The 16,146-nt window shown below is 38.4% G+C and overlaps 2 protein-coding genes across 4 annotated transcripts; one reads left to right on the top strand and one right to left on the bottom strand.

The window, feature by feature from the left end:
- The first annotated feature begins 1,007 nt into the window (after window positions 1-1,007).
- On the top strand, window positions 1,008-7,723 carry LOC109038996 (uncharacterized). 3 transcript variants are annotated; one of them, XM_019054299.2, is made up of 7 exons: window positions 1,015-1,451; window positions 2,766-2,873; window positions 3,715-3,844; window positions 5,033-5,154; window positions 5,783-5,939; window positions 6,648-6,925; window positions 7,486-7,723. In XM_019054299.2, the coding sequence occupies exons 2-6, from the start codon at window positions 2,796-2,798 to the stop codon at window positions 6,860-6,862; spliced, it is 702 nt and encodes a 233-aa protein (XP_018909844.2). In that variant the 5' UTR covers window positions 1,015-1,451; window positions 2,766-2,795; the 3' UTR covers window positions 6,863-6,925; window positions 7,486-7,723. The 3 variants fall into 3 exon arrangements, with proteins under 3 accessions (XP_072154431.1, XP_018909844.2, XP_072154430.1); XM_072298330.1 differs by lacking the exon at window positions 6,648-6,925 and having other exon boundaries at window positions 1,008-1,451; XM_072298329.1 differs by lacking the exon at window positions 1,015-1,451 and having other exon boundaries at window positions 2,766-2,869.
- Window positions 7,266-14,174, bottom strand: LOC109038993 (uncharacterized). The gene is made up of 4 exons (XM_019054297.2): window positions 13,333-14,174; window positions 10,200-11,382; window positions 9,377-9,764; window positions 7,266-7,641 (listed from the first exon to the last, which is right to left on the bottom strand). Exons 1-3 carry the CDS (start codon window positions 13,825-13,827, stop codon window positions 9,385-9,387), a joined length of 2,058 nt encoding a protein of 685 aa, XP_018909842.2. The 5' UTR covers window positions 13,828-14,174; the 3' UTR covers window positions 7,266-7,641; window positions 9,377-9,384.
- Between the last annotated feature and the right edge of the window lie 1,972 nt (window positions 14,175-16,146).

The raw sequence follows: 16,146 nt of genomic DNA, 5'->3' as shown, positions 1-16,146 counted from the left end.
CCCAGTACAATTTGAAGGAAATCCGGTTGAAAAGTCAGCATTTTTTTCATTTGAAGAAAAAATTTCAGGTAATTTTTTTTAAAAGTGAACCCGGAATGTCGAGTGATAAAAAACGGGGTATTGATTATTTGTTTGTTCTTGTTTCATTGGCCGAACTTCGTTCAGATGAACATAAGCCTCTCGAAAGAGAGCTGAGAGAGATCGACGTCGGCGGATCATTTCATGTTGATCATTATAACCATGTCACTAAAATCGCAGGTAATTTGAAAAATTTATTTCGGTTTTGTCGAGAGTGATGTGGTTTTTCTCATTAAGTACAATTAAGTAGCGACGCGCTGGAGCGCCGATGAAGTCAATTCTAGAACGATACATTTCTAGCCTCTTGCATTCGCCGGAAAATGGGAACCATACGGCATTTTCTCGCGGCTTATGGGAGAGTCACGGGCCGCGAGTGGTTTTTGGGATTTATTCATATAAATAGATTATTATTTTCAAATTATATTGACCAAGTTAAAGAATTTACGAAACTCCCGGTTTCTATGAAATAAATGTTATACCCATATTTCCTGAGCGAAGCCTGGAGCTGGGACCCCGTGCATACGGCATCGCCATTCACCGCACACTATTCTTAGGAGTCCTGGACAAAACAGCTTTAAAAAGTAACTCTATCGGCACTCCAGCACATTGTGACGTCCTCTAATTGGATCGCGTTAAACAGAAAGGAACCAAGCCACATCAGCTATTGCCAAATTTAATTGGGCAATTTAATGTTTTACATGAAAACGGTTGTGCGGATTTTCGTGCAAATTTCAGTGAAAATTCTCCACAGTTTGAAGCAAATTCCTTAAAAATTTCAAAGGAATCCGCACTAACGTTCTCTCGTAAAAAATTGTATTGCCCACTTAAATTTGGCAATAATTGATGTGGCTTGGTTCCTTTCTGTTAAACTTAGTCCAATTTACTCTACGGTTTTTTCCCAGGTTGTATCTGTTTGATTTTTTTTAGGTTATCTATCAGCTGTTCCTATGCGGAATAAAAACAATGGGGTTAGGATTAAAAATTAGGGATTTAAATGACTAAATGAAGTCAATTAGCTTTTCAGTGAAAATACATAGCTGTTTTAGTTTTATGGAAGATTTTGTGATTTGTACTTACTACAGAAAGTGAGACTAGATTTTCATTTCAGCTAAAAAACGGGACAGGAGCGCATACGGCACATTAAATCGAAGACCTTTCCAAACAGAAGTGAATTGCATTAGATGTATATGTTCAAAGGTTGTGTTTCTGATTGAATGATAAACAACAAGAGTGGAATTGGTTTTTCAAAAAATTCATTTCTTATGTAAGTAAGTGAACTAAGAGTTTACTTTCGGTGAAAACCCTGTGATGGGCCCTGTTGTATCTCCAGTCTCCCTGGATTGAAATAAATTATCAAGAGATGAAGCAGCGAGGTGAGTTTTAAAGAGAGGCGTTAAATTTAGATATATTTATTCTCAAATAATATCTAGCTGGTTTCACCAAATTTTTTCACCCAGATTTATCTACCACAGTCCTCTAGTATGCGGATTTGCGATTTTCTGTTAAGAGTAATATAATCGATGTAGTTATCACTTCATCACTTTATCCAAAAATCCTCCAGAATAGGTTGCCTCACTAATATACGCCTCATTTATATCCTAAAAAAATGTTGGAAAAGCTCATCACTCCAGTTCCCAATAGCAGCCGCTACTTTAAAAAATTCCCATAAAGATTCAAACCGATCGGGCCATTTTTAGAACTCACGCCGGCGGTTTTCTTCTAAAAATCTCGAGTTGTTAATTTTTATCATTAAGTAATTGTTACTATGATCGAAAATTGCTTTTTTTGCAAGAAAATCGCGTTGTAACAAATAAATACATCGACACAATAGTGAGGAGGCTGCAATTTTACTTGTGAATCACCTTCGAAGTGAATGTTTTTCAAATATAGGTATCATTAAGTAAAAGCATTCATCGGAATAGATTTCATCCGAGGTCGGAAATAATTGCGCTTGTTCTACAATAAAATACCCAAAAAAAGACAAAAAGAAGAAGAAAACAATTCTCCTGTTTGAACTTTTTGTAAATATGTTTGAAATAGAATAGGGAAAAGCCGCGAAAAATTATCATTAGAAATATGGTTCCTTAATTTTAAAAAAGTAAATCAAAATACAACACAAGCGGAGGTATGCAACGTTTCAATCGGAGATAAATTGGCTTCTTCGCGTGTAGCCGTCGCTATTGGACACTATTTAGGGAAGGCGTTTGTGAGATAACTATTCGACCATGGGTGTTGCCCATATTGCAGCTAAGTGAAATTGAAGGCGCTTCACACTGCGGCGCTGACACGACCATGCAGGGCTGGTTGGCGCGGTGCTAATAGCGCCACCGCCAAACTAGGACTAGGCGTCATAAATATCGACTTGATGTTCTCTTTCCGTTTTATCATATATGTAGTTTCTGAAAAAATATGTACCTCAATTGAAGCGATTCAGAATCTCGAACCATGCGTAATGTTTTTATGGTAAAAATGTACAACTCTTCTTCTTCTTTGCTTTTATGTGAACCTGGGAAGCTGAACTTTTCAACTCTGTTTCTCAGCATAAAAATGAGTCCTCAAATCCCAAACATCCCTATCGTCTCAATGTAAAATGTTCTGTATCTTTCTTTTCATATTTACTGTTATGATTCCATTATTATATTGGAGCACTATCAAAACTAATTGAACTCTCCTTGGCTAATTTTCAGTTGAATGTATCTATTGTGTGCCTTAGTAATATGGTATATCTACTGAAGAGTTTTTTATGCTGCATTCCATTGCGCACTGGTACTCAAATTGTCATATGGATAACGTGCGTAAGTTGTAACTGATCATTTTCTTTAGCATATTAGAAGAAAATTGTAAGAAAATTGCATTGTAAGAAATTTAATTTCACACCACCATTCATCCAACATATACACTCGAAGTATTTTGGAGAAGAGTGTTCCGTTGTTAAAAGTAAAAGCTATAAAAACCAACTGTTGTAATCTTATAACGTGACCCTTTCTAGTGTGTTATATGAGATTGCAAAGCTGCAACGATTTAAACTCTCAAAAGAACAATACGGAACGATACAGTTTGGTTTTCGCGGATGCGACTTTAATGAGGTATCTGAGAGTTTTTCTGCCTGCTCATCGAAATGATGACGGAAAAATGCAACGCCAAGGAGTACCGTGCCAAGACTGAACAAAAGCAGATGAAAGGCGTCCAAAAAGTCGAATTCTTATAAATTGACGTGTATGTTTTACCTTTGTTCCTGCATTGCACTGCTTAAAATAAAAGGGGGAAAAAAATAATGCATACATTTTTAGCATTGATTCCGGTCTCTTTATACAGAATTTGAATGACTTTGCAGTGTGTTATCAAAGTTTACCCGACTAGTGACGCTTTCTGCGTATATGGTACTAGGGAAACACTGCTTCCTCCAAGAAGTTTGAGAATGAGTAATTATCTTTTTATGTATTACCATATACTGTGTAATTCAGTGTTCACGGGTAATTTTTAGACTTTTGCCAAACTTCTTCCTTCAAGTTTTCAGTCTAGTAACACCACTGTATACTCGACCTCATATTTTGACTCTCATCGATTTTGCTGTGATTGAATTTCAATGGGCCTGTAACTTGCCCGTGTAATTTTTCGTGTGCTCGATTGTTTCAGCTGACGAGGTTGCTACTGGTCTTCACGACGATATACCTGGCTACGTCTTTGCTGCGGAGCGAGGCGAATCAAGTCGTCACGAATTACCCGCGTCCCTCCAACAACTCCTTCTATTACGAAATCGGCCACGGTGAGTTTTCCCTCTTACATCAATCACCAGTTTCCCGCGCGCCGCGACGCCGACGCGACGTCGACGCGACGTCGACGCTCGACGGAGACGCCTCGACGTCGGTGGGACACATCTGTGTCGGACAAAGAGGTTGGAAAAGGAGCGCGGTGGTGAGGTGAATATATGAAACGTGGCATCAAGGCTAGTGTTGCCAAAGATCGGTTGCGTCGTATGATACAAAAGAAAATCATTCTAGTTCCAGTTACCAGGTCGAAGGCGTAGCCACAGAGGGCTCGGAAGTCTGGAACCCCCCCCCCCCCCCCCATCTCGAAATTTTCCCCAAAAACGTCATTTTTAGAAACTTCTTTTAAACTTCAGACATCTCCCCTGCACAAAAAAACGGTGGTTCCTTCCCTCTCCGTAAAAATAGATTAAGTTAAGCAGAGAGAAACCAAGTTTTTTGGGGTCTGCTTGACGTAAACTTTTTATTTATTTTTTGTCGAGAAAAAAATCAATACTTAATCTTAGTCAACTTACGACCTTCTGTTTTTGTTTTTTATTTACGGCCGAGAGAATAAAATTTAATGCTAATTTCCTTTGAATTTTCATTAATTTAGTTCCTTTCCTCCTGAATGCAAGACGAGTCTTCCAATCAGTTCAGCGAGAGAAACTAACTGCATAAGAATCACTTGAATGGAGTTTATATTCTCGCAACTAACGAACAAACCTCTATTTGCTGTTGTTACTATCTACTGAATTTGGTTTGAAAGTACCAGTGTCAAATTTCAAACGATGGAAACTAAGAGCGAATTTTGATAGCTATGGTCCGTCAAAAATTTCAAATTGGCCTTTAGACTTTTTACCTTAAGCAGATTTAAGCATTTTCAACGTGGAAAGATTTTCCAATAAACTGTTCTAAAAGTTATTCTATTTGGGTGCAACTGCTTCCGAACAAAATTGATGAAAAAGATGCCACACATACAAAACTTTGAACAAGCTACCCATTTTTCATTTGATAGAAATTCCTCACAGCTAGTTTAAATACAACTAAATAAATGATGATAAGTTATGAAAATTTTACTCACACCATAGTGATGTTATCGAGACGAGACGTAGAGTGCTCAAATTTAATTACTTCAGTGCTTATTTCGTATATGAAGAGCTGCAGCAATCTGCCTATTCACATACATGTTCTTTGATCTCAAACAGGAATTGATCAGCTACTGTTCTTCACGAAAGGAACATATATTCAACGTTATGTTATCATGACAGGCATCACGGCTTTCTTCCAGATCATAGCCTGCGCACTTGGAATTTTTGCCTTGGATAAGGTAATTAACTCATGTTTCACACCCTTGTTTGTATGAAAATGGTTTAGAACCAAAAGTGGGTGATCTTCACCAGCTTTATGTTTTGATTTCATTTTTAAGGAACGAGTGCCAACCTGATAGTTTCCATCGCAACACTCTCAGAAAATTTAAGCAGGCACTGGAATTTAAATTATTGCTCAAATAACTTTAACGAATCGCTTCATTCATTTTGATATGCGATGTTTTCAATTCTCAGCCTCATTGAAGTTACAGGCAAAAATCTATCTTACCAAATTTTTTGCGAAGACTTGACACGTTCGAGAGTAATTCTTAGAATTTTTTTTTTTTTTTATAATTGTAACGCATAGATATTGATGACCTTCAATTTTCTCTAAAGAACGAAATATCACTAATAAATGATAAAATATCAGCAAACGTTCTCATACATGTTTTTTTCGTGCCTTACCATTCACGAGTTTAACTTTTTTAACTGTCTATTGTATGGCCTCATGAAACTTTCATTATTTTTAGGATGGGTTGGCTTTTAAAAAATGATTTAGTGTAAGAATTTTAGGAAAGTTGACATTAAAATCCAACGTATGAATAGGAAAAGAATAAGCTTAATGTTTACTGATTTAAAATTGTACAGGGGCGACCAGATTATTTTCTGCCATGGCTCATTATGTTCAGTCAAGCGTGTATAACAGAGACGGGAGTCTCTTGCACGAATCTCGTCATCATGAGTGTTTCAGGTCAATATCCGGAGTATTTCATGGCTGATGCCATCAATGCAGTTTCACATGGTGGTAAGTGAAAGAGGATTTGTTGTTCTACTTTCAGAAACAAGATAGAAAAGGAAATAAAGTTGTCCAACTATTACGAAATCATCCTGAAAGCGCATTAATTAATTACCTATTTGTCAAGTTACGCTGTAGAGAAGAGAGCATGAGAGCTACGAGAAGTATTCCAGATTTGATAGTTCCTACGATTTGTAGAAGGTTTTGTTAGTTTTGAAACTAAGAATTATTCTAAGGATTGAACGAAACCGCCCGCAGCCTAGTTACTACCCTCCTGTTTGTGTCTTTTTTTTTTTTTTTTTTTTTTTTTAAAGAGAACGAGAGAAATGTCAGCCGATCACGTTTAATTTCTGATTTCAGCGTCATATCGCAGTAAAATCACGCGACTTCATTTTAAATTTTTTGATTTTTAACTCAGGGGTAGAGTTAAGAATATTTGCACAAAACGATTGAGTAGGCAAAAGAGAGGAACACGTGTGAGAAATTTTAAATGATTTAAATTCTACTCCGTACGTTTCAAATGTTACACAACTCAAATGTTCCTTCTCACAAATTATTCGTCTAAAGTTCTGTAATTATGTTACTCCATATTTACTTTTTTGCTTTGGATACAGAGAGAATAAATTGTCATTCGATACGATAATGTAAATAAAGGAAAAATAACTATATTTTATGATTTAATCTTTTTATTAGTAAATAATTTTTATTTGATTCCAGTCTTCTTATCGTATTTTATCTGGGTAGTGTTCAGTTTTTACAAAAAAGAGAAGCTCAAAACAGGAAGACCAATGCCAAGGGCACCTCCTTACTACCCACCATTTTTGGGAGAAACCAACCCACCCTATAACCCGGCTGTTCAAAGTAGAGCCAAAGCCTCAACATTACCTGCTGGGTTTGAGACTCATTGCGAATTTACAAAAGATGGAACTTAATGCGTGCAGTCTCTTTTGATAACAAAGCATTAACTACTGAAAAAGTCAAGCCAGGATTAAAAAGTGAGAGCTCAAACTTAAAACTTAACTTTTCTCATTAGTTATAAGTTCTTTTATTAGCGTAAAGGTTGATTAGCTGCTTTAATGAGAAAATCGAATAGAAAAAAGAACTAAATGAATAAAAAATAATGTAAATAATGCAACGTTGCAATTTTTCCTATGATATTTTGGATTTTTAAAAGAAAGTTAATAATGTTTCTTAAAATTTTCGGTGAAATTCTGTGAGAAAATCAAAAAATAATGTTGAACGGTTTACTTGGAAACGTTTAACTGCATCACTTGATAATTATTTTGAAAATTGGCAAAAGTTCGAGGTTGGGATTGAAAAAATATGAAAAGTCAGTTTTACGAACATGTAAACTACCTAGAATTTATTAAACGCATTTTTAACAAAATAAGTTAAAAATAACTTCTAACTTGAATGACTTAAACAATAATGACTTGCAATGACTTGAAATTTTCCAAAATAACTGGAAAATCAGATTTTTGACCGGTTCTTCCGCACCGTCGAAGTGGATCAGCAACGAACGAGTACAAACTAATTTACTGATGGTGTTTTTCAGGCGAGGTTTGTATTAGAACAGCTTCGGTCTCGCTGTCCGACCAGTGAGGAGAACTTAAGTTGTCGGAGGACAAAAGCCGCTTTTGGGCCACTACAGCCGTGCATTGGTAACTGAATATCAGTCAGAATAATAATACACAAGTAATTTCTCAATCACCTGCAACAGAAAGAAGACACAATTGTTTTAAAATATTGTAATTCTTAAATTCAAAATAAATATTTGTTGTTAAGTTTGTAAATTTATATTCTAGACATTTTTAAAAGCTATCTCTCTGTCCCTTCATAAAGTGCCCCTCTGCTCCTTGATAATTTTGCAATATACTTTTATCAACAGCGCCATGAGAATCTTTTCAAAATTTTAGTCAGATTTTTAAACAATTTATTTTCTTTAATTTCTTTTTTTTTTATTATTATTTCTTCAAACCCTTCAACAAAGCTTGCAGTTCTGTAGACACGCAACAAAAAAAGCTATGTTGTCAAACACTCGGATTATTCTAGCACCAAAACTAAAGTTCTTAAAAGAATCAGAATCGCCCACTGGGTTAGCCTGCCCGCGTCGAGCCCGTTAACACGCTAGGAATACGAATATTTGTAGACAAAAAGGTCGATCGGATGATATTCACCGGAGCGCGGTCGTTACCTGAGAACGGTTTCACTTCCGGGCACAATTACATCACCCATCACGTGACCTTTCAGCCGGAATGTGTCGGATACATCACTTTGGACGGTAAACGGAGAGTCAGCCGTCAGAACAAACGGCCGATTTCGGGATCTCGATTGTTGCGTGGGCAATCGGGCAGCTCGTTACGAAATTTGGGGGGATCCGATGACATCTTCACTGAGGCGCGCCCATAAAAAGATAACGGGGTCCGCCGAAACTGGCCCCCGACGGCCAGAGCGGTGGAGGGGGAACCCGATTGCAGCGGTTAGTTGCCCAAATGAGAAGTAAAGGATATGTGACATTTGCCGTTGATCACCTGGTAACACTGATACTTTAATTTGTTTAGCGCCCCGTTCGTCGTGCTGATTTAAGGCCGTGAAGCAAGTTTATCTGGCCGGGATTCCAGACTTCGCTCAGAAGTTGGCCAACTCATCCTCTCCTCGCTTTTATAATAGGTGGAATTAATTTTTTTTTTTGCGTAGGATAACCCCTTCCTTTAGAGTGTATTGAATTTGTTTAGTTCTCATCAGAAAAATAGAATGAATCCTACATGAGGGGATATCTAGATGTTTTTGCATCGTGAAAAATTTAATTTCAAGTATGACATGCATAATGTAAATAATTGGACTTCTCAGCTCGAAAATGACCCACCTCGGAAAAAAGAAATGTTTTAGGCGAAAGCAAAAACTGCACAACTTCCAGAAAAGAGCGTTTCTACGCAAAAAAAAAATAACATCATAAAAACCCCGAGTTTGGCCGTTTTAGAAACGAGAGAGACTCGGACAAAAAATTAAAAAATCGAGGTTCCGACTTTCACTCTCTTTCAAAGATTATGACGTGAGCCCTGTTATGCACATATTCTTTTGGGTATTAGGGCTCAAGTCGTAATATAGTTCTGTTTGGCAGAAATACGTCAGTAAGAGGCATCTATCATAATGTCAAAGTCGTCTTGATGCGTTAAATTGAACCTGGTTATGCACAAAGGAACTATGTACAAATGAATAAAGCAAAATGAACCATGAAGCGCGAGTGTCCTTATAATTTAATTCATTCTTGCATTTTCTTTTTAGCATGAAAGCGTTCAATTATTTCAAGAAACGACCGTCATAAAAGATTCGCGATTTTTTCTATTCGGCTAGAATTTTAACTTGCAATACTCTGAAAAATAGGGGGGAAAATTGACGAGAGACCTAAAATTATAGTAATGGATTTAACGTAAAAGGGAACTTACGTGTCATATTACTGCTTTGGGTTAGCTCGCTTATATTTGTCAGAGCCATGGGAGGATCCGATGGGTGCACCAGGGGTGTAGTTGGGGGGTCCGTAGCTGGAGCTGGGAGAGCTGGAGCTACCGTAGGATGAGCCACCGTAGGATGAGCCGCCGTATGAGGAACTTGGGTAAGAGGATGACTCGTAGGAGCCGTGAGAGTCGTAGCTGTTACCAGATGAGTAAGAGGGAGCAGACTCGTAGCCTCCGTAGGAGCCTCCGTAAGAGCCACCCAATGAGGAACCACCATAGCTGCCCAGAGAAGAGCCACCGTAGCTACCCAATGAGGAACCACCGTAGCTGCCCAAGGAAGATCCACCGTAGCTGCCTAATGAAGAACCACCGTAGCTACCTATTAAGATAAATAGAATTCACTGGGTTAAAAATCGATTTAAACAAACCATTATCAAGCTAACCTCATTCAGTAGAGGCACACATTTAAGTAGTTACTCTGGGGTACGATGTCACACATATGTATCTTTCCGTTTTAAAATCAAGATGAATTTATTTTCGATGTGTTTAAAAAAAGGTTGCGGGATATATTATTAACTCTGCTTTTACTATCCTGTATAAAACATTGAAAAAACTCAAAAATAAATATCCATTTTCAAAAATTAGGTGAAAAAAGAAGGACTGCTCTGAAAAGTTAAACACTAATTTAAAGTAGCCTCCATTCCTTTTTAATTTAAATAACCATTGGATTTTATAAATTCTAATATTAATTTATAGCTGCCCATGCAGGTAAACTACCGTATTTTCTTTATTTTTGAAAAAAAGCAAAACTTACCTCCGTAGCTGCCGAGAGAAGATCCTCCGTAGCTGCCGAGAGAAGATCCTCCGTAGCTGCCGAGAGATGATCCTCCGTAGCTGCCGAGAGAAGATCCTCCGTAGCTGCCGAGAGAGGCTCCTCCGTAACTGCCAAGAGACGATCCTCCGTAGCTTCCGTAACCTCCGTAGCCGCCCAAAGAAGCAGACGAGTCATAGGATCCGACTCCAGAGGAAACGCCGCCGTAGTATCCACCGCCGACGGAGCCGTGGCTGTAGACAGGGACGTGCTTAACGACAGGGACTGGGTGGGGGACGGCAACAGGAACTTGGTGAGTGACGACGACGGGGACTGGGTGAGGGACGGAGACTGGGACGGGGTGAGGGACGGCTACGGGTACGGGGTGGGGTACGGAGACGGTGTAGGGCTTGTTAACGGTAACAGGGTATGGCTTGGGGACGGCAACGGGGTAGGGCTGAGGGATGGGAACGGTGACGGGTTGAGGGACGGAGACCTGGACGGGCTGAGGAACCGGCACTGGGACCTTCTTGGTGACCGTTACTTGGTATGGCTTGGGCACTGGGATATGGACGGTGGACTGGGACTCAGAGTGAGTGACCTGGACTGGTTGTTGGGGGAGGGATACAGGGCCGGAAGATACACCGGAGACGACAGAGCTGCTGGACGAGAAACCTGCGCCAGAGGAGAAGCCAGAGCCAGATGAGAAGCCAGATCCGTAACCTCCTGAGATTCCTGATCCGATTCCAGCACCGGAACCGAATGATCCGGAGTAGTCGGCGCCACCATAGCTAGAGCCAAGAGAGCTACCGCCATAACTTCCGCCGTAACCGCTGTCGCCTCCGTAAGAGCCAAGGCTCGAGGATCCGTAGCTGCTGCCGAGACTGCCTCCGTAAGAGCCACCCCCATAAGAGCCACTGCCGTAAGAGCCACCTCCGTATGAGCCACCTCCGTAAGAGGAGCCACCTCCGTAAGAGGAGCCACTTCCGTAAGAGCTGCCGCCGTAGCCGCTGCCTCCGTATCCTCCGTAAGAGCCTCCGCCGAGCCCAGATGTGTAGCCGCCGCTGTAGCCGCCGGAACTAAGACCGTGAGTTAGGCCTCTCTTGTCCTTGGACTTGTCGGTTTTGGATTTTTCTTTGCTGTCAGCGTAGGCGACTGCCACTGTCAGCGCAAGGACTGCGCATACCTGTCAAAAAAGGGGGTTATTTTAGTGTTGCAAAGATATTTTTTTCGATATTTCTACGTGAAAATTTGTGAAATTGAATCGGTACAGGAAGGCAAAATGTTGGTCGTTGATGGAGGTTCACAAAAATACGATTAGAGAGTTATCCTTCGCTCTTGTGGGGATGATCTCTGAAACCACGGGAACCAGGATTGCGATGGTTAATTTATATTTTAGAAAAATCGTAAGTATTCAAAATTTAGCACTGACCCTCTGCAAAGGGGCTTTTGAATATTTTGAACATATTTCAATATAATGATTTTTAAGGAAGTAAAATATTATGAGTTTCTGATGAGTGAGGGAGGAAAATAATTCGCACATGTTGTAAGAGATAGTCACCCTGAAATTAACATGATTTCATCCGTTCATGTGATGAAAGACGAGGGACTTTTAAAAATTTTACTTGAGGCACTGACAAGGATTCAGTGTAAAAAGAATGGAAAGAATAGAAACAATTATATCCATTACTGCTTTTATTTTTCAGTGCATTTTCTTTTCCTATTTTCTTAACCCATCGTTAAAGTCACCAAGAGAGTCTCGTGTTAAAATAAAGTTTCTCAGCATAATGCTGAGATATCCCTCCATAAAATGTAATCTCTGTACGTCACATGTGGGCACACTATATTAGCGGTCAATTCTTTACTGTATTTGCATTTCACACGTGGAAAATATGAAAAAAATTAAACCGCTACTTTTTGGTAACAGGATATTTTTCCTTGTATTGTAGTTTCTGCATGCGTATTAAGGATTAATGAAATACTACTTTGATCAGAAAATTGCGGAATAAAATTTTAGATCGTCGAATTTTTTTATTTTTAATTGATCAACTAAAATTTAAAAATAATTCACCTTTTAAATATACAAAAAAACACTGGATTTTGGATCATCGTAATTATTGAAAAATAACCTGAAAAATTCGAAAGATTGAATCGCCAAGGAAAACTTTCAAAGCCTCATCGATTTTAAAGCAACACTATTATGTGCTAGGGGTTAACCACTATAAATGTCAAAACAAAGAAAGAAGAAAAAACAAAATACAAGCAAAGGTATATTAATTTCCGCGGCATATCAAATTCATTGCTCAAAAATTTGTTTCGGAGCTATTTTATCTCAAATTTATCCATTCAAAAATGAGCCCAAAATGTATTATGGTTTCTAAATTGAACTTACATTATCACGGGTTGAATAAAGTATACAATTTGATATTTTATCAGTTTTTATGGATAGATTTCAACCCGTTATTTTTATTTACTCACAAATGTAAAAACACACTTGCAAGGGAGGGTTGGCTTATCACCTTTCTTAAGCACTTTTGACTTTACTCTCTAGCTGTGACACAAATGCAGTCGATACAAGTATGAATAAAAAGTATTTCGATAGTTTTGTTTTGAGCCATTTTGAAAAATGTATATTATTCATTTATTTAATTATTTTTATTATTTTTTCAAATATATTTTCTTGTTTGCGGTTCTCTTCGATCCCTGCAGCACAAGTTGAACTCATTGGTTTTTTTTTTTTTTTTTTTTTTTTTTAATTTAAAAAGAGAGGCCCATATTTTATTAGTTTTATCATTTATTTTCCTAGCTGATTTTCTAGTTCATTTCATAGTATGATTCATGTTGATATTCATTTAATTTCATTGAACAAGACCGAATTTTACTTGTTGAAATTTCTACCGTTATCTTTTTAAGAGGCAGTAAATGTGAAACTTAAAAAAAGGGTTGAGTCCATCCACTATGTATTGTGTTCAAAATGCCCTTTGAATAAATAAAATACTAAAAGCACCCGGTTTCCCAATCAATCCGGAAAAAAAATTTGACAACATCCAAGATTGGTTGGTTTTATTCCGCCGATTCCGATATATTTGACAACACAATTATATTGAACGTTTTTATTTATTGAAGATGCTCATACCTGTAAAACCTTCATGCTGGACCCGACACTATTCAACGGCTGCCAAACAAACAACTGATGACCAGCAGATGAGTCCAAAGTTCTTTTATACGAGCGTAAGATGCACTTGCGCCTCATCGCTCCATCTCTTTCCCTTTCTTTTTGCCCCCTCTCACTCTCACTTTCGCTGGGCCACAAAAATTGGCAATTGTGTAACTGGGATGCGTCTCCTTTGGCCGATGGCCCGCATGGGGGCCGGCCGGTGGCGGTGGGATTGTCCACGGCAACCGGTTCGGAGCTTTTCGGGCGACCCGAGCGCATTCTATCGCCCATGCGTGACATGAACGCGTCGGCCGGCTTCTGGTCTTTTTCCCGCATCACCACACGCATGTCCATGTTTATCCAGTCATCCTCGTAATGTTCGTGGTCCAGCGGATCGCAACGCATTACCCACGGTCGTTTTTTAAAGATTTTCGACCGAGCAGCCATGCGCTTCGATCTTTCAACTTGAAGCATACTGAACGAAGCGTGCACTTTTACCAGAACCCCTCTTTCAGTTTTTATTGTTTTTAACACACTATTTTATATTTACAGGTGAGGAGCTCCTTCTTTCTTAATGTATAGGATTGCGATTTTTTTTGGTATTCAAAAATTGTGTTAGATTTGTCCTCAAAAGCAATTTCTTGACTTGATTCTTAAGGAAGCAAAAAATTTAACGGCCTTCCTCTGCTTGATAAGAAAATACTTTTTTTTATTACAGAAGATATATGATGCACCTGGAGAAGTACAAAGCAACGTTAGATCCTGAAAAAAGTGTACTTTCGACTTGAAAATACTTTGTTTTCTTTTTTTTTCGAAATATATTGACCGTATGAGATACGTTTCTTCATCCTTTCATTTTTTAGTGTTCCTAGTGATTCTGTTGATTTTGGCCCAGGACTTCAAATTAACAACAGACGAATTGATGGTCATGGACTGCAGGCTCCACTTGAATAATAACCATTACAGCAACAGAAAAAGGAAAAAAATGAAAGTTGCTTTTCTCATTTGAGGATATCGTGGCTTAAGTGTGGTTGATTTTTCTCTCGTATCCGCCAATCAATTTTCAAAATCTTCGTCTAAAATTTAAAAGTATGTCTTATATATTTCTTTATTGTCAATTTGATCTATCTTTTATTATTTGGAAAGAGGAACTTACTTTTTGTATTATTCTTCCTCATTTCCTGCAGTTTCTTTTTCTGATTTTTATACCAATATCGCAAAAACGATCTAAAAACCTTTCTATACATTTTTGAGCATAAGTATAATCGGGGATGAAATGGATCGAGTTTGACAAATCACATCAAGTCGCATTTTGAAGATGAATAAAGTTATGAGTAATTTTGAATGAAACTAGTCGTAAATGTTCTCCTGTCAAAGAATTCAAATCGTGATAGTACTCGTTAAAGCTTGCCCCCAACATTGGATCTTATGGAGGAGTGCAACTTCAAGTTTCTTTTTCTTGGTTCAAACTTGCTGCGTTCCTGTTAAACTCGGTCCCAATTGGACGTATTTCCGCCACATTTCGTCACCTTCAAGTCAGAGTATCACAGGAGGCATGCGACGTTTCAAAATTTCTGCCACCATTTTATTTTTTTACAGAGAAATTTTTGGTTGAATCTGTTTGAAAATTTCACTGAATTTTATCGGCAGCACAAAAACAAAACAAATGAAATTTTCGAATAGCTTCGTCGAAAAACTCCTCTCTAAAAATATAAAATGGCGGCGGGGATTTTTAAACGTCACATGGCGCTTGTGATTATTTGGCCGAATGGTGACGATTTGTCAACAAAACACGAGGTTCATTCAATCGAGACTGGTTCACACAGTTTTGAGCGATGATTGAATCAACGAATGCAGACTTAACTTATCAATATCATAATCACGTAAAGCCCCGAAAGAAACATGATTCTCGTTCGCCGCAACAACAATCGTAGCAGCTCGTAAATCCTATGGCGTGCATGTTGGAGACCTCTCCCGAAAACGCAACAATCGCCAATAAAGTTCACGGAAGTCGCACGCGCGACCGTTGCTGATGCGGGAGGTAACGGCTGACGCGCCGAACATGGGTATTAACTCATGCAAATGATCATCGGCTCATTTTTTTTTTGCGCGCTGACAACCACGGCTGATTTTATTGTTTGCTACGATGATTATTCAAATTCTCTCTGCGGGATATTACTCGCTATTTAAAGAGGCAATGGGCGGCGATTGGGACACTCGTTGACTTGTCTCAAATAAAGAGTCGCAACAATGCTTGTTTAAAACCTATAAATATTTTTATGAGGCAGAGAATCTACAAACCTTAAAGTTGGGAATAATCTAGTTGTTTCTGTACTTTCGGTTAAAATTAATCTAGAGAACGTCACATCCTTTAAAAAATCACACTTTAAGGTAAATAAAGATTAGAGATGAAATAAAATAACCCTTGTTGTGTTAAATGAAATCTTGGTTACTGTTAAGGAGCTTCTGGCTCTAGAGATTTTTCGCAGATCATGTCTATTTTTCATTGAGAGTAATGTTCCGTTAATCTTTAAAACGTTGGTTGATTTACATTTCTGACCGGACTTTTCTCTAAATCTTCAGCGAAAACTAAAAAAAATCCTGAAGTGACCATGAAACGAATTTGCCGTCCCTGCACTCGTTCTTTTCAGATTACAAAGGGAAGGGGCGCATCCAAAATCTGTAGGAAGACGACATTGTTATAGATTTTAAAAATCAAATCATTTTTCGGAAAATCGATAATACCGGTAATAGTTCACTTCATCGGCACAAATAGTTAACTCTAGAATCAAC

This window comes from Bemisia tabaci, chromosome 3 (genome assembly GCF_918797505.1).
Source record: "Bemisia tabaci chromosome 3, PGI_BMITA_v3".
Taxonomy (NCBI): Eukaryota; Metazoa; Arthropoda; class Insecta; order Hemiptera; family Aleyrodidae; genus Bemisia; species Bemisia tabaci.
The sequence above is the reverse complement of the archived record's forward strand: the minus strand, read 5'-3'. Positions and strand labels throughout refer to the sequence as shown.

Excerpts from the sequence above, each read along its gene's own strand:
- LOC109038993 (XM_019054297.2), bottom strand. The coding sequence starts at position 13,827 with ATGCTTCAAGTTGAAAGATCGAAGCGCATGGCTGCTCGGTCGAAAATC. Across the intron at positions 11,383-13,332 it reads CCAGCATGAAGGTTTTACAG|GTATGCGCAGTCCTTGCGCT; the intron begins GTATGAGCATCT and ends CTTTTTTGACAG. Across the intron at positions 9,765-10,199 it reads TTCTCTCGGCAGCTACGGAG|GTAGCTACGGTGGTTCTTCA; the intron begins GTAAGTTTTGCT and ends TTATCTTAATAG.
- LOC109038996 (XM_019054299.2), top strand. The coding sequence starts at position 2,796 with ATGGTATATCTACTGAAGAGTTTTTTATGCTGCATTCCATTGCGCACT. Across the intron at positions 2,874-3,714 it reads TTGTCATATGGATAACGTGC|CTGACGAGGTTGCTACTGGT; the intron begins GTAAGTTGTAAC and ends CGATTGTTTCAG. Across the intron at positions 5,940-6,647 it reads CAATGCAGTTTCACATGGTG|TCTTCTTATCGTATTTTATC; the intron begins GTAAGTGAAAGA and ends ATTTGATTCCAG.